Raw genomic sequence first — 22,645 nt, 5'->3', positions numbered from 1 at the left:
TTTTAAGACCATCATTTTTCAAAGAAATCTTCCAGATTTTTTTAGGGCATAAAAGGAATTGTTTGAAAAGAAATTTCTATGTTATTTTTTGGCTCTATGTTAATCTCCTTATTTTATATTAGTTTTACCTTGAAATCTTGCCTAAATCAAACGGCGAACCCTAGGTGTGTCCAGACCGGGCTCACCGATAATCTAGGACAACTGAGAGTCTGTATTCTTTGTTTCTCCGCATCTCATCGGTCAGTTCATTGACAACAATGCTCGTTTCAGCACTCTTTTCGAAGCTCTATTCAATCAGTGTGCCACTTTGGGCACACCCACAGAATTAAAACGATAAGTGCTATCTTCACAAAATTTTACGTACTCCTCTAGGCCTAATTAGACTGCCTACCTTGTCTTTTTTATCAAAACTCCGACTTTAAAAGGTAGCGTGCCGGAAAGGGTTAATCTCGCAACCATTGGTATTCGGTGGAAGGAATAAAACCCATTGTGAAAAAAAGCTACATTCCAATTTCTGTATGAAATGATTTGCTTTCTTTTCTTAGCACTTGTTTTTGACATTGTACCTCTTTTAAAATATGACAAATTACTAATTTTAGTAGGAACCACACCAAATTGGCAAACTGAATACTTATATATTACAAAAACAAACCACAGTTGCATTTCCGTCGTATACTTTTTATTACGGACGCTCGTTGACGATTTCGTTGAAATTGAAGATACTGAGCGAACACCATAGCCACCAAGTGATCCTGATCTTAACCCAATAAAGAACTATGGGACTGTCTTGGAAAAAAAAAAAAAAAACTGTCCGGAGACATCCTCTAGAGATGTAAATACCCTGAAGACTGAATTGCTGCAGGAGTAGTACTAATTCTCTAAACGTTATTGCCAGCATGAAAACACACTGTGATATACGAGTACAAATCAGGGAAGATCATATTCCATATTAAATTCATAAGCCTTAATTTTTTTCTGAATGCTCTTTCTGATACATATATTACTATATTTATTGTTTTCTTATATCATATGCAATGCTTTCAACTGTTTCCTTTGTGTGTTATGATGATATGCATCAATCAACAAAAATTCATAAAATTACGTTTACGTTTCGGAGAAATCGGTAATTTCATGCATGTAAAGATAATTTTGGACATGAATTGAGTAATTGAATATGAAGCAGCATGGTAACCTTTTAATTTGACATTATGCTTCGCGATGGTTAAAGACCTCAGCCAACTGCGCTGCGAAGAGTTGAATTAGCTGACAAGAAAAAATTTCTTTCTATATGCCAAAAAAAAATGTAAGCTTTCAGATTTTATATTACACATAAAGAAGTTTTTTTTTCTCTTCCATTTACACACACATACACGTTTCGACAGCATTTCGGTTAGTGTCCCTTTGGGCTAAAAATATTTAAAAGCAGCATATCTTTAGAATTTCCGATAGACAGTAACGCGCGCTGGGCATAAAATTTGTTTTTGTTTCCGCCCCTCCTGTAGTGTTTGTTGCCATTACTCGTTTTGAAATCATTGAGTCTGTTAATCAAAAATTCTTTAAAGTCTTACAACAAATGAAATAGACAATAAAACAAATCCGAAATTCCAAATTCGATAATATTCGATGGCAATAACATGAAAAATGAAACGGACATTATAGTGAACCAACGCAAAATGCAGTTTCGAGACTAATAGCTCTTCTGGGCTTAACCAAGATTACATTTAGTGCCGGTTGAATTAAGAATAATTTATTTGTTATTTAAACAAACCTTAAGTGGGAATTTATTTATTCGATACCCAGATAAGCCTTAAGCATATGCCTGAAATAGATGTTAATTATATTAAATGACTAAACTAACTTAGGCTTAACTTCCGCAGCGCGCGATAGAAGCAAGACTGTTAGTCGCAAATCTTAACGTTATACCGCCAATAGTGTGTAGCGGATACTAGCTAAGTATTAGTGTGTAGCGGATACTAGCTAAGTATTAAGCTATGCTAAGTGACCACTATTCTAACACTGTAGTATGTTCTAAATGCAAATAATATTTCTACCAATAATGCAGAAAGTGACGAAAAGGTTGCTGAGAACGAAAAATTTGCGATTGACAATTCAGTGGGAATTCTCGAACTCTGCAATTTCAGAACTTGAGCAATGGAACTTTGTATCTGACAAGAAATTATATGAAGTAACTGTCATTAAAAGAAAAGTTTAATAAAGCAAATAAAAAAATGAGTTTTTTTTTTTTTTTTTTTTTTTTTTTTTTTGCAAACTTTGATTCCCTTAAGACAGCAAATGCTTCATTATTTCATAAATAACTATTTCATACTTTATCCCTAAGATCATAAACATTTCATTGTTTCATTAAAAAGTATTTCATATATTAATTTTATAATTTCCACATGGCATCTTACTAGATTTATACTGATGAACTAATTATCTAAATTCAGGAAAATTATGCAATCCAGAATCCCGAAGTCCCGACGAGTCCGGATCTCGGACTTTGTACTATATACAGAAATATCATATATGACTTTTCCAGTTAAAAAAAAAAGGAGAAAGGGTATATCCTACCATGTGATAATTATACACAATCATAAGTAAATTTCTTAAATTATAAAAATATAAATACTTTAATTTTTCTCATTGCCAAATCCAAACTTTGCTTGAGGAAGAAATTTACCTTTTATTTCATTTTTGTGCATCTAGCAGAAAAATACATTTTCTGACTTTTACTTTTTATTAACTCCTCAATATAATAAATCATCTTTATATTATATTTATCAGCATGCTTTGCTGTAACTAAGTAATCAAACTGTATATATGTTTGTCCCAATACTTTTTTCACACTACTTTTTAGAAAGTCTAGAGCAAGGATTTTGCTCTAACTATCTGCAATAATGGCATTAGAATGTTCTTCAAATTCATTACTTTTCTATTTACTATCTTTTGCAGTTGGTGACATTTTCAGCCCTCCTTTTTTAAACTGATATTACAACTTCTATATTCAACAGAGTTTTGATTATTTAGGGTATCTTCAAATGCGAATCAATATCTTATATATCATAACAATCATGATTGCACAATAAACTAGTTCAGGATATTAACTATTAAAATGATTTATTGCATATATTTTATAATCATGCACTAATGAAAATTTTCCTTTGCATTAATAAATGCTGAATTAGTTTCAGAAATACATCATAATTAATTCACTTAAATTTCTCCAATCTCAGAACAAAAATTTTATAAAATTATTTAATTTTTAAATTATAATATTAGAAACATTAATATATTTTATTAACAATATTAATTTAAGCAAAATTTTATTATTAAAAAGAGATTAATTTAAAAATTATTTTTTACTTTTAGTTACAATTATATATCATGTAATACACACTCATGCGTATTCTTGTATTTAGAATGTCCGAAGCTATGAAAGACTTTTTATAAATTATAAGTATTAAGATGCTGCATATGAAAGAGAATATCTTCAAAAGCGGAAACTAAGGTTCAGTTTCCTTGAAGGTTTAATTTAAGATTTCTAGCATAAAACAAGAATTGTATGCATACATTTCCATAAAGCTACATGAACGTCAACAAAAAAAATTTTCCACATTCAAATATTCATGTAATATGAAAGGCCACAAAAGCAAGAACTTCTTTTTCACAATATCACAGTTTTATACATTACACAGATAACAAAATACATTTTTTGGAAAAAGCTAAGAAATATACTACTTTTTCATTTATCCAAAATCCATTAACTATGCATATATAGCTATAAAAATATACATAAACTAATGCAAATGTTTATGAAAACTGACAGCAAGCTTTTGATACAAAAGACTTGCAAAATACATTCATATTTCACTATCTGAAGCAGTAAAACTCCCAAACACAAATTATGTATGCATTGAATTTCTCAAAATAAAGCTCTCAAGTTTCAGTCACAGATTGCAGTATGTGCCAGTAAGTCAATACATTTTTTAGGCACAGGCAAAATTACATACTATTTGATATTTCAAAAGCAGACACCTTTTAAAACATTTAAAAAGCAAACACACTAACTGAAAAACAAGATTATTGCTTTTATGAGGTATTGGACTTGTTCAAGTTATTATGGGTACAATGATCAACACAACCACATACAATTAAGTTAATGCAGAGAATCATAAACCGTTTGTACCTTGTTGCAAAAAATAATGTTACTGAAATATTTTTTCCATAACAAGGAAAATTTTACACAATCACAAATGCAACAGTAGGAAATATTCATAGACAATTTTAGAATAACACGTTCAAAAGTCTATAAGCAACTATCAAAAGAGCATTTCAAAATATTACATGATTAAGAATATTTCTATAATATATACCTAATTTGACATGAATTGCTATGTGTGAAATATTTCATTATCAAAAGGAGAAATAAATTTCGTATTACCAGTCAATACAATGAATTTTACATTTGGCCTCTGCTAGTATAGAGAATTTTCTGCTAGCATACAGAACACTATGAATGAATGATGAAATATAAATTCAACTAAAACATAAGATGTGAAATATATCTTTCTTAATACAAGAAAAATGAATGAAACCTGAATTTTTATGTTTCATTCATAAACAGTTTTATGAGCATTTAAATAAAATGCAGTTACTGATTACTGGCTAAGAATACAGTTTATACATTAAGATATTAAGAAAAATTAGGTTGTTAAACATTTGTATTAAGACTTTTTGAATAATAAGTTCAAGAAAATTCCAAATTTTTGAATTTGTACATAATTTTAAATATTAATATTTAATTACATGGCAACACAAATAGTTCAAGAAAGCAATTCACTAACAAGAACTAATAAAGGCAAAGATATTGTTGGTTAATAAGATTAGTTAATTCTCAATACCGCTTAATTACAATAATACATTTATCTTTATGTCAGATTCCACAGGAGATAAATTCTAAGAAATCTGTGTTCTTATTTAAGAAGCTTACATAGATCACAGCTTGTTTTATGTTCATTACTAAGTCACAAATTATTAGTTTCTTTAATTTACTATTAACAACATACAGCAATAAAAACAATGATTTCATATAGTTAACCTTACATATTAACATTCTTCAACCCCTTTACAAGCATTTTAACACAAATATAACATATTTAAATTTGATAGTTTTACAATAATCAGAGTAACTATTTTTGAAAATCAAATCCATGAGTTTGTGATCATATAACTGAATTTATAACAATTACACTCTTGACATAATGTTCAAAAAGCAATCCAGAAATTCAAAAACAAGGTTCTTACATAATGCTCATGTTTCTTTGCTAATTAAAAAAGAAAAAAAAAAGAAAGAAAGAAAAAAAAAAAAAGAACCATATAATTTCACATATACAAAAAAATAAGTAAAATTAATTATACTGAGAATCCCATTAGATAATACAAATACTAAAATGATTTTCATTTTCCTTCATTTTAATTATTTTTAAATATATGAGCAAATTAACTCATGAGAATGCACAAATATATATCATATCCATCTTTAAAAATAAATTAAACTTTTGGTTATTTAATTAAGAGTCACTTTTCTTTAAGAGTAAAACTGTTAGAGAGAAAAAACTAGATTTTTTTTACAATTACATCTCTGATGTGAAGAGTATAGGACAGGGATGGCCAAAGTGGGGCTCGCGAGCCTGATACGGCTCTCGCAGGCAATTTGTGCGGCTCATGCATATAAAATATATGTATGAAATATGGTAAACTAAAATTATTCAGTGTCCAAAAGGAAGTAATTAATTAGTTTAGACTCATTTTACAAAGTTATCAGTGATTTCTTTCTATTTAAAATCTCCTCCACTACTTCTATAATGATGTAAATATGAACTTGTGGCTTTTATAAAATCTAGATGCGGCTCTCGAACATTCCTGAATTCATACATATGGTTCTTACTGACATGAAGTTTAACCAACCCTGGTATAGGATATGGTTGCACTACTCATCTCAGTCAAAATTTAAATATTTAACTCACTTTCTGTTAAACTGAGCATGGATAAAAATACTTATCCTGGGTTATTCTGAAATCTATAAATAAAGATCAGAATTCATAATAACAATGGATCATTTCAAATTGACAATATTTCATATTGTAAAATATTTGATATAACCATGCTTGCACAAAGCCTGAGTGTCAATAATACTGAACAGTAAAAGGAAACCCTGCATTACCTAGTGTTTTAGAAAATAAATTAGTTCTTAGTTACATTTTACACATAGTTAAAAAATAGTATCAATTTATCTGCATCAGCTTTAGTTTAGAAACACAACATAAACTTCTTAGTTGGTTAATACATGGATTAAGGATAACTTTAAGCAGCTTTTTTTTTATGCGCAACAGAAACAAGTGAGGCTTTTTCTAGCGGATTAGTCTAGTGTGAAATGAAAGAACAAAATAATTTAATTTAAGAAACAAAATCTCAAAAAGTTCAGCAAAGGGAATACATACAATACCTATGCGTATTGTGGTTTTGAAATAACACATCAAAAACTGATCAATTGATTTGGGGCAGGAAAAAAAGCAGCCTTCAAAGAAAGATACAAATGGAGATCAAAATTTAAAAAGGAATCTTTAGTTGACATAGATAAACTAGATTACATACCAAATTAGGGGTGATAGAACAATGTGAGAGAAAAAGAAAAAAAAAAAAGAAAGAGAGGGAAAAAAATTTACTGTATTATTATTTATTCAATAAATTCTCTGAACTCAGCGAACTTCGAGAAAGCTAACAACTAGATATATTCATTTTCTAGCAGCTAGGAAAGCCTGTAAGAACTTTGCATTTCCTAAATTCAAAGAACACAACTGATTCTATCATCTAATCCTCATTTGTTTTATTTGTAACAATACTTTAGTTCAATAGTTTTCTGCTTAATAATTTTGTGCGAATATAAGTCAAAGAATTTTTATTTCAACTAGTTAAGAATACCACTCTAATTTCAACACACTTAGCTGTAATAAGAGTATTAAAGCTCAGCACCTATATTATTTTCCAAAATGCTTCCATGAATTAGCTGAAGCAGAGCAGTACATAGAATATATTAATTAGAAATAACAAGGAAGTTATGAGAAATAGATGACCACATATTATATCCCTGAAATCTTTACCTGAAGTTAATTACATTAAAAATCTGTTTCATGAATATTTGATTATTTTATGGTACCTAATATGTAGTTGTAATTAAATGATCAATTTTAAGAGGTCACATATGTAATTAAATGTATAAGAATTGCAAATATATTTAATTTTTACTATTTATTTAACTTAAACATCATATAAAACTTCAAAATATAATGTGGTTATGAAAAATCCCTACAGACTTAACAGATCGTAGCATTCAGAAGAAGCTTTAAATTCATTATATGCAAAATTATGTGTAACTTTTAAGATCCATATTGATGATGTACTTGCTACATGGGATACAAATAAATACTAACTTAACAACTCTTGAGAGAAAAATGCCATGAAAGAAAAAAATTTCCCTGACTGTCTCATTAAAGAATATCCTTCTCTTCTCTTTATTTCTAAAGAAGATAAAAATCGCATCTTATAGATGTAAGAAAAAGAGTATTGTCATGTTATCATTCGTATGCAAAGGTAATTAAAGTGAACAGTTACAAATGTTTCCAGAAAATCTGAAATTGCCTCTTTTTATATGATGATGAAAGTTAATGATAGATCTTTTTAGAGAAATAACAACAACATTACACTGGCTAAAATACTAAATGCTGATCTACAGCAATTTTCCTTTGGTAATTATTACAAATTACAGAAGAATTATTTATTATCAACAAACAGCTTCCTATTCGACTTTAAAATAGTAATGAAATAATACTAAAACTCTTAATATACAAACTTTCAAGGCAAAACACAAAAACACAGTTTTATTGCATAAGATTTAAGAAAAATTTTCGATACACAAACAGTGCACAAAATAAATATAAATACTGTAGATTTCTATTAAAACTACACTTTTTCATTTAAATTACAAAAACTAATGTACACACAATTAATGATATTTTTAAAAAAGATAAATGATTTTGGGTATGACATACCCAGTGCTATCTCTTGTTTAATGTTTCAAAGCATTTTCTCCTTGATTAATAAATAATGAATGGCTAATAATAGAAATAGATTTAACACCATGACTTTTAAAATGATTAAGTACAAGTAAATCATCAGCTTTGTTCAAACCATCATATACATTTAGCAAACCTACACAATGCATCTATAAAGTTTTAGGATTAATTTTTCCCATCAATCCCAGTGAAATGATGTCTCTACTTGCTTCCATTAAAATATTGATTCCTTATGCAAAAAAGTTTAAAAAGGATTATTTATTCAATGTTATGCAGCCTGCAATTGCTGTTACAAATTTAACAACTAAACAGTGAGTTTTCTTGGCACATTCAACTGTTATCAAACAGCTTATTGGAAAACACTAATCATTTATTGTTCCCCATATTTACTAGAGTTGGCACCTGCAGAGTACTTTTTTTCTAAAGTCTTTTCAAAGTGGTTAGTTTTGAAAGCACTTCAGAAATTTAGAAAATCACAATTATGTAATGAAAGAGTGTTCTAAAGTTGATATCGACAGAGCAGTTCAGAAGCTTTATGAATGTTCCAACAGGCATGCAGCATCAGATGTAGTATATAGTATATATAGATGATTAAATAGAAAGAAAGACATTTTCTTCAAGTTTTTGCCCATTTATGAATTCTATCATAAAACTAAACAGATGCACTATGTACATCAACAATTATATTAAAGCGTATTCTAGGCGTTTACATGTGTCATATTTCATAAAAGTGACTTTAAATGTAGAATCATCAAAGCATGTCTCATGATTGTCAAAAACAAAAGGCAACTCATCAACAGAATATCTATATCATACACAGTGAGCGATACAAATTTAAACTTTATACAATATGTTTTATTAAGATTGTGAAAATTTTCTCAAATATTACAAACAGTGATGATAAAATACATTGATGATAAGACACTTTATGAGACATTTTATGACACTCTAAAGGAAAAAATAGATACATATCAACTAGATAAAATTTATGAAACACTCTGCTTTTCATGCCTAAACTCTTGCACAAATACTGCTTATTAGGAGTCAAATCCAGCACTGAACACTTCAATTGTTTTACTTTGATCAAAGATACTGCTTTTACCAAGTGCTATAGACACAACTTGGCACTTTGTATTTATGCAAACAGGAACTTATTAGCCATGAATAGCTATCATTTTGGCAATTATTTTCAAGCTCAGCAACTCTATCAAAAGAGCAGCATTAAATAAAGTTATTTTACCCACACCAGCACAGTCAGAATTATCTTCCTGAAATGATACCAAATTATACTTTCATTCAATGTTCACTGAACTTGCACATTAGTCATATAAGAGGAAATGGAGCAGATAAAGAAATCCTAACTATATAACAAATTTAATTATGAATTATAACTTCATAGTTTCTGTTCTGAACATCTTTACATATTACATAAATAAGAAAAATTAACCACAAATTATACGGAAAATTACAAAAAAAGCTATTTCATTTATCTAGTTTTCAATTAAAAGCTATTTGAGATATAATATGAAGAAAAAATGTGAAATAAATCATTATGTTTAGTAAAAAATAGTAAAAGATAGCAAACTAAAATTTAATATAAGCCAAGAACACAAATAAAATTATAAATCATTTATATTTCAATAGTCATTAAAAAGAGAAAAATTTAACCATCTTCATTGTTAATATCAATGAAAAAGAAAATCTAAATTGATCTAATGTAAATAAAATTTATTCCGCAGGAGACATTAAACCTGTTAATACCTATGAAAAATGGAAGAAAGATAATGAAACTGCAGAGGCATAGGAGATCCACGGCTGCTTAATGAATGCAACTATCAGAGACTCCCATTGTACGAAAATACCGTCTTTTTCCGAAAATAAGACACAGTCTTACTTTTTTTGGGGGGTCCAAAATACGCGCTAGGGCTTATTTTCGGGGATGGGCAAAAATAAATGTATATTTATATATTTTTATTTAATATTTATTTTATACAGAATACAGAAACTTAAATTTATTCAATTACAGTCGTGTCATCTTCTTCTGGAACATCGTAATAAATAAAATTCTGAATTATATTCTGATTTTCTTCTAAATCCATTTCCTGTTGAATCATTGGTCCGAATCTCTCATGTCTTGCAATATAGCTATCGTTAAATGAATACTTGTCTAAGTAGCCTGTTCGTAGTGCATTGGAAACATCACTATCAGTTATTTTGTTCCATGAAATTTTTACCCAATTCACAACTTCTTGTAAGCCTGGTTTTACAAAATTACCTCGATGATTTCTCACCATTCTGTTTTCAATATATTCATTGATTTCCATCCGCAAATGATCCTTGAATGGCTTGTTTATTGCAATGTCAAGTGTCTGGAGGTAACCAGTCATTCTTGCCAGAATCATTACTTGATCAATCTTCCTCTCAGCAAGAAAGTTTTTCATGTCTTCAGCGCGGTGAGTACTAGCTGGATCCCAAACTAGTAACTTATAACTGCTTGGGTGCACCAGGCTTTTTCACTTTCAATGGCATAAATTCCTGAAACACGTTGAATCTGGTCTTTTTTACCTTTAGTGATTAAAAATGGCGATACTTTCTTGCCATCTAGACGAATCGCCAAAATACAAGTAACATGTGCACTATCGTAACCAGTAGAAGGAAGGTAAATTGACGAAGAAGCCTTGTGGTGAACTGTCGTTTGAGTTCCTTGGCCTAGGAATACCGCGTTCTCATCCATAGCAATCATGTTGGAGAGTTGGTATTTCGAAAAATCGATGCCATCAACAAAAAGCTTAAACGCAAGTGCATGCTTAACAACTTCATTGTCTTCCAACTTAAACAATCTTGTTGATCTCCTTAGAGACAGTTCACTTCGTTTAAGGAAGTTGTCCAACCAGTGTGATGATGCTTTAAATTCTTCTGTGGATATATCAAATTCAATTACTGTTTCAAGGGCAAATTTTTGAATATCAGCCCTGTGCACAACCAAAGCCATTGCTCTCCTGCCTGCAATCCATTCCCAGATGCAATCTTCCAACTCAGAAAATAATGGCTGCTGACCTGATCCAACTCTGCGTTTTTTCTCATTTCCTTGGTCCACCAGTTGACACAGGTAATCGTAGTCTGCACGCCATTTACGAACCGTACAGATATCCAGCACCTTCTCTTTACAGAATGCTACAAGATTTACACCCCTGGAGTCTTCCACGATTCCCTTTTTGTACTCGACAGAATAGCTCTTTCGTTTTGTACTCACTCATTTTAACTGGGATTAAAAATTATTCACTTTATTTTTAAATAAAATTACGTATGAGGAAATAATCAGACTTACAAGACTGGAATGAATATTGTATACCTGCACTGTCGCTCAATGTAGACTGCTGCTTTATGTTGTATTTTTAACCAGTTCGCCGTTAGAAAAATCGCAAACATTTCGTGCCATTTTTCGCATCCAAAGGTAAACTTTTTGTGTCTAAAACTGGGCTCAGAGTATTTCTTTCCCCCTTTCACCACCTGTGAAAGCCTATTTAGAAGTTCTGTTCAAATCAGATTGAACAGCGTACCTGCAACACTGAAGGATGGTGAATAATGACCCCCTAAGGGGCAACATAAAACACAAAGACTGGTGTAGTCCTCAGAGCAGATATTTTTCCCTTTGCACCCAACCCCACTTCCACTTCCACTTCCTGCACCCAACCCCAAATCTATTGCAATCTATTACAATGTAAATGTAATTTTTAATTGTCACGAAAAAGCTTTATATAAAGTAAAAATGAGGGCATTAGCTAGTATTTGAAATGTCCTTGAATTTTGTTTTATTATTTTCTTGATAGCCTGTAACAAAAGAGAAGAACTGAATCATTAAGAATTGAAAAAATAGCATTCAAATCCCTTTGTTCATTAATAGAAAGGGAGAAAGCTGTTGTGGATCTCGTAAGATATGTTGAGGGGGTAGCTATTCGAAGAAAGTGTCTCCATCCTTTACTTTCCTGAAACAGCCCTGCTGTGATCCTAATGCGACACCACTGAGAAGATAAGTAACCCATCAATCACCCCTTTTGATTTTCGACTCATTCTGTGGGGGTTGGAAAAAGGTCGCTGCATCGTTAAGATAAATTCCAAGAATTAATTTGAAACGAACTGTAGAGGTAAACAATTAATTTCTCGGAATATTTTGTTTCAAACATTTCTCTGAAATACGAGTATTAGGAAAGCTAAACATATTATTACTTAATAAATCAACAGCATTTTTTAATGAATTCTTTTTGTCACATTATTTTAACTAGAGATTATTTTCGGGGGATGTCTTATTTTACAAAAAGTTCCGAAAATCACAATAGGGCTTATTTTCGGAGGATGTCTTATTTTCAGAAAAAGACGGTATATTGGCAGCTGCCAGTTGTTCAGTCAACAAACGAATGCTATGCATATCCAAGTATGAGAGTATACTGTACACAGTTCTTTCAATCTTGACAGATATGGGACTCTGCTGCAAATAAATTTCAGATATCCTCATTAGCACAGCATCAGTAGCGTTTACAACTACACTGAGCCTGTGAGCATCATGATTGGACCTCAAAATAACAGAAAACAGGTGAATGGTTGAATGAATCATTTCTTTTACATTACATCAGAGGTTGTTTTAGGGTACATTGTCCTCCAGGTGAACAGTTTATGTACACATTTGTTGAGGGGGTAGCTATATTTGATATGTTGAGGGGGTAGCTATTCGAAGAAAGTGTCTCCATCCTTTACTTTCCTGAAACAGCCCTGCTGTGATCCTAATGCGACACCACTGAGAAGATAAGTAACCCATCAATCACCCCTTTTGATTTTCGACTCATTCTGTGGGGGTTGGAAAAAGGTCGCTGCATCGTTAAGATAAATTCCAAGAATTAATTTGAAACGAACTGTAGAGGTAAACAATTAATTTCTCGGAATATTTTGTTTCAAACATTTCTCTGAAATACGAGTATTAGGAAAGCTAAACATATTATTACTTAATAAATCAACAGCATTTTTTAATGAATTCTTTTTGTCACATTATTTTAACTAGAGATTATTTTCGGGGGATGTCTTATTTTACAAAAAGTTCCGAAAATCACAATAGGGCTTATTTTCGGAGGATGTCTTATTTTCAGAAAAAGACGGTATATTGGCAGCTGCCAGTTGTTCAGTCAACAAACGAATGCTATGCATATCCAAGTATGAGAGTATACTGTACACAGTTCTTTCAATCTTGACAGATATGGGACTCTGCTGCAAATAAATTTCAGATATCCTCATTAGCACAGCATCAGTAGCGTTTACAACTACACTGAGCCTGTGAGCATCATGATTGGACCTCAAAATAACAGAAAACAGGTGAATGGTTGAATGAATCATTTCTTTTACATTACATCAGAGGTTGTTTTAGGGTACATTGTCCTCCAGGTGAACAGTTTATGTACACATTTGTTGAGGGGGTAGCTATATTTGATATGTTGAGGGGGTAGCTATTCGAAGAAAGTGTCTCCATCCTTTACTTTCCTGAAACAGCCCTGCTGTGATCCTAATGCGACACCACTGAGAAGATAAGTAACCCATCAATCACCCCTTTTGATTTTCGACTCATTCTGTGGGGGTTGGAAAAAGGTCGCTGCATCGTTAAGATAAATTCCAAGAATTAATTTGAAACGAACTGTAGAGGTAAACAATTAATTTCTCGGAATATTTTGTTTCAAACATTTCTCTGAAATACGAGTATTAGGAAAGCTAAACATATTATTACTTAATAAATCAACAGCATTTTTTAATGAATTCTTTTTGTCACATTATTTTAACTAGAGATTATTTTCGGGGGATGTCTTATTTTACAAAAAGTTCCGAAAATCACAATAGGGCTTATTTTCGGAGGATGTCTTATTTTCAGAAAAAGACGGTATATTGGCAGCTGCCAGTTGTTCAGTCAACAAACGAATGCTATGCATATCCAAGTATGAGAGTATACTGTACACAGTTCTTTCAATCTTGACAGATATGGGACTCTGCTGCAAATAAATTTCAGATATCCTCATTAGCACAGCATCAGTAGCGTTTACAACTACACTGAGCCTGTGAGCATCATGATTGGACCTCAAAATAACAGAAAACAGGTGAATGGTTGAATGAATCATTTCTTTTACATTACATCAGAGGTTGTTTTAGGGTACATTGTCCTCCAGGTGAACAGTTTATGTACACATTTACTGCATCACATAAAGAGACCAGTGATATAAGTAACAATTTAGAGAACATTCTTAGGAGCTTCCCTAGGACCGGTGGTGGTTGTAGAATGGACTATGACTGCTGCAGATGGATATCACTGGTTAACAGTTACAAGCCTTTTGTGGTTTTTATCTTCCATACCAAAAATGACCTAACCCAGTAGGACAAAAATGACATCTCACACACCATGTCACACAGCCACTGCTGGTTTGAGGAACATGCTAATAAATTCCAGTTGATATCCTGGCTTTCTAATTTAAGAGATATTAATTAAGCACAACCATAATGTCAAGAAGTGCCAGAAAAGCTCACCAAAAACTTTAGCATAATCTTCCACAATTGTATGATTTTTTTCTTGCAAATTTAATGAATGGATATTTACTATGGACTTACAGAAACATCTGGACTAATGTTACGTTTTCAGGAATTTTGTCTTTCCCAACGGAAATTGTTTCTTCCAGCAGAACATTGCTTGACAAAAGATTGGAACTATACTGCAGTGGTTTGAGAAACAAGCTAATGAAGTTCTATTGAGCACATGTGGGCTGTCAAGAAGCACCAGATCAGAGGTCACCAACAATCTATAGGAACAGCATGACCTCTGCTTGCAAATCTCATAAAATTTCCCTTTATCAATAAATCCATATCAAAATATTTATAAAAATATCACTTAAAATGAATGAATGAAATTGAATTTATGTGGTAGCAACTTAACTTTTGCTACCACATAAATTCAATTAAATAAGAATCCAATTGGTTACAGTCACTGCTTTGTTCCCATTTATTTCACACTGCACCATAACTTTCAATAGTTTGCGTCTGACAACGAGTATTGGAATTGATATAATTATATTTATTATTAATGCAGAAATGTTCAAATCCTACCTCTTCAAGCTTTTCAGTGTGATACTATTTCCCACAGTCTGAGTATATTGCAATGCCATCAATATTTTCTTCAATAACTTTAAGCAAAGAGTTCGGGAAGAACGGTTAGGCACAAAAACTAAAAAACATTCTTTTGTTTCTCGGGAAATCCCACCACACACCCATTGTGGTGGAAGAATATGACCTTTTTTTTTTTTTTTTTTTAAAGTGAAAACAGGCTTTCATCAACTTTGACAATATTATCAGCACTGAAGGTCTAGACATTAATGCATGGCCACAGACTACCCTCATATAATTGTTCCATTCAACAAAAGTGCAATGATTCATATCAAGTATCATGATCATGTAATACTGACCAAATTCAAGGAAATTTAATTCTAAATGCCATGCATAAATGAAATGACTTCAACTTAAGAAACTGAGTCCAGATCTTTCAAATTAATTTTGAGAACATAATCCTTTTTTTGGGGGTCACATCATATCTTGAAAATCTCCATTTCTGAGCTTTATTCAAATTGATGCAGAGCTTCATTTTATGGCATTTGGTGTCCTTTCTCCTATTATTAATTGAGTGAATTATTCCTTACTTGTGAAGAAATTGTATGACAGATGTTTCACTATTAGGTAAGCCCTAAATCTTCATATCCATGGTAAATACAACAATAATAAAAAAAAAGAAATGGCTGCTACATCTTTATAACTTGTATTCTCACTACTAATTTTGAAAAGGCATACTTAAAAAAAATAAATTGTAATGACTTTAAAAATAAACATTGTCAACTTCGTATGGACCTGCAGCGGCATCGCCAAACAGATGATATGAACTCAAAACTGAACATAAAACTGCCAATTGGTGAAAGACAGTCTAAATCTGTATGGCAACCTTTCAGGCTGATGGAGAGGGATGAGTTTTTCTCTGGTAGTCTGTGCTTCACTGGGATATGTGAACCCCGGTATCCGTGTCTGTGTTGGGCTGTTCTCTGTCTTTTTTAGACCGTCATAGTGTATCCAATGCTGGCAACTATGTTCTTTTTCCTTATTAAATTTGATTAGTATTTTCTATATGCCTATTTTAATTAGAATTGCTGTTTGTCTATTTAATTCTATCGCTCCTCTCTTAGGCTTGTGTTACCCATGTGTACCTGAAACCAGTCTCTTGGTGAGTTTAGCAAAACATCTGGTGACAACTCAAGTCCTAACAACAGAACAGTGCCAACTAAACTGGATGCTTAACAATGAGTTATTAGGAATTTTATGATATTCAAATATGTACACATTGCAAAAAATAATGTATGCTCAAATTGAAGACAAAGAATGTTTCTATTAAACCTATCCAAAAAAGTTAAGCCATTTTTAAAACTTACCACAAAAAATGTTCAAAAGGAAATTTAGCCATAATTTAAGATCTCTCTCTTTTGTTTACTAGTTTAATAACTACAAGCTCCCTTTTTTATATATTTTTTATTAAATAATAGGAATCTTGAATACAATGGCATAAAAACTAAATGAAACTTGAAATAGCAAACTTACCTTCTGAAAAGTACATACACAAATGAAACCACAAATATTCAGCAATAAAAATAGATATATTTAATACATAATAAAACATTTAAAAATAAAAATAAATGTACTTAATTATTATAAAGTCAAACTAACAGTTTCTTCTAAATCAGAAGGATAGCCCTTGTTCAAAAAGGTAACTAAGGAAGCAAGCTCACTTCTTCTTCTTCTCTTTTTTTTTTTTTTTTTTTTTTTTTTTTTTCCCTTAGTGATATTTTTACACCCATTTAAAATTTACCTCACTAATAATTCACAAAAGAATAAAGCAGTAGAGAAATCTAACAACATTTACAACTTTTAAAACTGTATCAAAAATACAATGTTAATCTTACTTACTTCGCTGCTGTAACTAAAGCACTTATCAGGTCTTTTACGATATCGTAAAGGACGATTGCACAGACTGCTATTTGGAGCTGCGACTGAATAAACAGAAATTTAATTATATTTTCTCTAATTTACATGCAATAAATTACTTTCCATTAAATAATTTTCAAATGCAAAGACATATTTTTTTTAGAATAAAATTATATTATAGATGTATTACTCTTGTATATATTACTCTTTAAAAGTAATCTTAAATAAAATAACTAGACTACAAACTGTCCTTGTCTGCTTAAAATAAAAATTAATCGGAAGTGCAAGATTTAATTTTAAAACATTTATAATATATAAATTTTTGTAATATAGCAACAAATTTCTACTTAAAGCAAACTTTTAAATATTATAATAATTGTATTTAATTAGCCAATAAAAAATCTGATATTACAATAGCCAATAAAAAATTGGATACAAAATAATTATGACATGCACATAAATGCATTATTACCTGTACATATGAACACGTACATTACATATACATATGAATACCCATAAATACATAATAGAGTATATGATTATTATGACTAGATAAATAGTCTACTCCTTTAATGCCAAGCAACAGTTTTGTAAGCCAGGGAAAAAAATTAAAGCCAGTATTATTCCCACATTAAGCCATGAAAATCCATAAATCAAAAAGCTCTAAATTTCAAGAAAAAATAAAAATAGTTAAGAATTCACTTTACTCCATTAATGCTACATCAAGTACAGGGTGGTCATAAAATAGTAAGTTTTTCCTATTTGAAGCATTCTGCAGCTTTTGTTTATTGCCAGAATTGCACCAAAGAATGATATATAAACAATATTAGGAAACAATTTATGTGGGAAAAACGAAATTAGTATAATAATTAAATTTTCTAATTATTAAAAAAAATTCAGTAAATAAAAGTATTTTCACAGCCTGAAGAAAACTTATTGCTGTCTGCCAATAAAGTGGACATTTCTCAAGATTTTAATTCTTAATTTTTATTTTTTTTTTTTTTTTTTTTTTTTTACAAATATTCTATTTAATGTATAATCTGTTGCATGACAGAACTTTATCAAATCTTCATAAATATTTTTCACTTGTTGTGTTAAGCTCTGTCTTACGGTTATCAAATTAGAAACACTGCAAATACAAATGTTGGCTTTCATATATCCCCCACAGCTAAAATTCATACCAAATATTGTCATGGGAGTAAATAAGTGAAAATAAAACTAGACAGTCTTTTTCTTGATGAAAATTTCTACTGGAACAGTCTGGATGTATAGAAATGTCTAAAACAAAATATACAAAACAACACAAACTGCCATATATTTGACTCATTCAAAATCAGTTTTTAAATTTTTCTTTGTCTATGCATTAATTTCAAGAACTTGAAATAAATTCTGTGCAGCTAAATTCAACATATCAATGAATTAGATTCAATCTTCTGGAGGTTTTTTCTGAGAGACCTTTCTCTGAAGAAGGTTCAAGTCTACTTTACTGTTTGTTTAATTTTTCAGCAAAAGAATTCTTCCTTTGTAATTTATTAACCATTCTCATGCATAAAGTAGTTTATTAGAGCCAATTAAATTTTAATTTGAAATGTCTGGTAAATATTTGGTAGGATGAAAATCTTGTCGCCTTTTTTCAAATACTAAGCCACTTTTGGGGAGGATGGAACATTGTTAGTTGAAGGTAGCCCTGATCAAAACATCATACCATTGCATTTATTTACAATTTTTATTTATTTAATTTAGGGCAGTTTTTCTATACATCTACAACACAAGTATGAAAATTCCCTGCTCAGCTGATAAAAGGCTGAAAAATGGCAACATTGGACAAGGCACACCAAAAAATTTGGAGTCTAAATGCGATTTTTATTACAAATTCCTACTTCTAGCTGTCCTTAGAATAAAATTCACTGTTTCTATTGTAGGTGGAATTAAAAATGTCACATATTTTCCACAATAAAAAATTCTGATTTTTATATCTGCAAAAACTCCATCATTCAGTCTCAAAGAATTTTGGAACTCTCCCAACTGTTAATTGTGTAGTTTAGAATTATCTTTTGTTTCTTAAATTGGCTGAAAGTGCCTTACGAAATGCATGTAAGAAAAATCAAATCACTTTGCCAACTCTCACATAGCTATCCAACTGCTTTCTATGCCATTCTGAGTAATTCTTCATTTTCTGTCTGACAAAAACTGAAAATCAGTCTCATTTTCCCTTCAAAAATTCTTGGTACTGCATATCCATTTATGACTCAGCAATTTTAGTGCTAAAGGTAAGTTTTGATTCACAAACAATCTGAAACAGATAAAGGAAACTGAATGCAGTCCATCTGATAATACAGTCTCTCAGAAAAAGATTTAAAGAGCTGGAAGGACAAAAATGAATTGATAGGTTAAATTTTAATATGCACAAATAATCTCAAGGTATTGAAAATCATGCCTAAAAATAAAAAGAAAAACAATTATAAAAAAAATTTACATATATATGGGAATATCTGGTAGCTATTAAGGACAACCAAACTCAAAATACATAGCACGTAGGATACATTATGCTCTATTAGGATATATTCCAATATTAAACACAGTGAACACTGATTGGAAATTTTAAGGCAAAAAAATATGACCATACTAATCATATAGGCTTCATCAACCAAACAATACATTAGTTTTCTTCCCCTTTTAGCCCAAAAGGGCATTAACCCGAAGGGGGAATTTGTCTCGACATGGGATTTTGCATCATCCACTATAAATAGCAAATCATTTCCCAAATTGTTTCCACCAAATACTACCGTCCTGTTTTATCTTTAAAGAAATTAAATAATGAAGAATTTGCATGTATGTAAGTATGTTCATTGCATTGTGAAAAAATGACGGTACCTAGAGCCATGAAATTTTAAATAATGTTTTTCTCCACCTGAACATGAGCACTTGGAAACCTTAATTTTATATTTTCTATTTTGTAAAACTTTAACGAATTTTTTATTAACAAAATCAATGATTTGAAAGTGAGCAGGGGCAACACTAAAGAATAAAACATTTTTATCTCCAGCATGCAAGAGTGTCTGTTGGAAATTCTAACAATATCCTGTTTTTAAATATTTTGCAATGTTACAGTTGAATTGGAGTTTATGTCACTTAAGTGGAAAGAACATGATATCTAATAAACAAACTTAATACACAAAACATCAATAATAAAAAGACAAAAAGTTTTCTAAGCCATCTTGCCAAGATAACTGAAAATCGATATGATGAACTGAGAAAAGACTGAAAAAAAGCAGAAAAACATATACCAACACTTAACACTGCACTGGGAATTCTAAACACATGCTGTTATGATGCTTTTAAAATTTTTGCAATTTTGCTATTGAATCGTATATGGCGGAGGTGCGAAATGAAGAAAATGGTGCATAGTAATACAGCTAACAGGAGTAAGAGCAACAGCAGACTGGAGACAGCAAACTCAGCGAGAGTGTAAAAAAAAAACAACTTTGTTACAATTTCTTCTATGAATAAGACAGTTATTTCTTTTCATACAGTGTCATAAATTCATCCATCAATTTTTTTTAATAATTCGAGAAAAGCTTTCAACAGAAAGCTTTCTAGCATTTAAAAGTAGCTCAGCAGTAGTCACCTTTCATTATTAGTTCATCCTATCACCAATTTTTTTAAAAGACCCATTAATATCTCTGCATTGTTGGAATTGCTCTGCTTATTCTTTTATTATTACTTTTTGACTAGACTCAATTTTTTTAATTTTTAGACAAACTGCTGTAATCCCATAATTTGTAAACTTTCAAACCATATTTGTTTCTTATGGATTATGCTAATATCAAAAATGAAATTATGAATACCATACTTTCATCAACTGCTATTTATATAGCATAACAATCTGAAAATAAGACTTTTATATAAAAGACTTATAAGACTTTTATATTTATATAAAATGAAAAGTAGTGCTGCTGCTTACCAATTACGTAATTAGATATGAATAAGAGCTCCTTTGTTAATACTTACTGAAAAAAAAACTGAGCTTACTGAGCTATTTTAGAGTATGAAATAAAACAAATGTGTTGTGGCACTTCATTGAACTTAACATACACTGGTGTGCAAAAATTAAGGACGAAGTCGAAAAATTAGCATATCAGCTGAACGAAGAGGCAGAGCGGACAGAAAGACCAATCAGGAGATTAAGTAAGGTGATGTACGGTAGCACATGCGCAGATATGCAGGTAGACGTAATGGGGAAGTTTCTGAGTAGTATAAAGCATGTTGTCGGTGTAAGATCAGTATTTCTGGCAAAAAGATTGCATGCCGTATAGCAGTTAAAATCAGTTGCTGCCTCAGCGAGAAATAGCGAATAATCAATCTGTTAGACGACATCTGGATGCTTTTACCCGAGTTCGAATCATTGGGAAGTTGGAGGAAGGCCGCAGCGTGACAAGTGTGGCTGCAGAGTTCGGAATTGCTCACAGCATCGTTTCACGACTTTAGAGACAATTTCAAACCCACAGGAACATCTATCCGGGGTTTAGTAGTGGTCGCCCATGAAAAACCACACCCGCAGATGACCGGTATATTGCCTTACAGGCCAGAAGAAACAGGCGGCAGACAGCGGGAGAAATCGCTAGACACACGACACAGGCGACTGGACGACCAATATCGTGTTTTACCGTGACCAGAAGACTGCACAGTGGTGGTCTGTTTGCACGACGCCCTGTACGGTGTGTACCTCCAACGCCTGCCCATCGGAGAAGGCGTTCTCTGTGGTGTCGGGAACACCGGAATTGGAGAGACAATGAATGGGGATGAGTACTCTTTACAGATGAGAGCAGATTCAGTCTGAGTAGCGATTCTCATCGCATACTCATCTGGAGAGAGCGGGGAAGCTGCAATCATCCCTCGAACATCATTGAAAGGGACAGGTATGGAGGTGGCGGTGTTCTCGTTTGGAGAGGCAACATGCTTGGTAGTCATACAGACTTTCACATCTTCGACGCAGGTTCAGTCAACGGGACCCGTTATTGCAATGAGATTCTTCTTCCATATGTGCGTCTTTTTAGAGGCGCTATGGGTCCACAGTTCTTTTTCATGGACGACAATGCACCATGTCATCGCACAGTAGCTGCCGAACAGCTCTTAGAGAGTGAGGATATTGAACGTAAGGATTGGCCGGCACGATCTCCGGATCTCAATCCCATCGAGCACGTATGGGATTTTCTAGGCAGACGCTTGGCAGCTCGTACCATACCACCAGTAACGATTCCGGAGCTTTGATTGGTGCTGCAAGACGAATGGGCAGCAATGCCTCAACAACTCATTGACACTCTCATTCTCAGCATGGGCAGACGCTGTGAAACCTGCCTAGCAGTCAGGGGAGATCATATACCCTTTAAAGACCGGATGTTTCTTGCTGGACACCCATCACATGGATGTTTCGGCCTTCAGTCGCATTGCGCTCCATACTACTTTTTCAA

General features: G+C 31.8%; 1 protein-coding gene across 2 annotated transcripts in view; it reads right to left on the bottom strand.

Moving 5' to 3' along the window:
• Window positions 1–3,475: 3,475 nt before the first annotated feature.
• LOC118198908 (voltage-dependent calcium channel subunit alpha-2/delta-1-like) overlaps window positions 3,476–22,645 on the bottom strand; it is a 131,066-nt gene continuing 111,896 nt past the window's right edge. The window contains exons 37-38 of one of the 2 annotated variants that reach the window (XM_085815244.1): window positions 17,157–17,239; window positions 3,476–5,324 (exon numbers count right to left, since the gene is read on the bottom strand). In XM_085815244.1, the coding sequence (XP_085671370.1) occupies window positions 5,301–5,324; window positions 17,157–17,239 (107 nt within the window). In that variant the 3' untranslated portion in view covers window positions 3,476–5,300. Of the gene's footprint in view, window positions 9,401–17,156; window positions 17,240–22,645 lie in introns of both variants that reach the window. The other variant, XM_085815243.1, reaches the window with a different exon arrangement.

Source organism: Stegodyphus dumicola, chromosome 4, assembly GCF_044657685.1.
Source record: "Stegodyphus dumicola isolate Sdum_Otavi_A_Nest chromosome 4, ASM4465768v1".
NCBI lineage: Eukaryota > Metazoa > Arthropoda > Arachnida > Araneae > Eresidae > Stegodyphus > Stegodyphus dumicola.
This window is presented reverse-complemented; position numbering and strand designations above follow the sequence as displayed.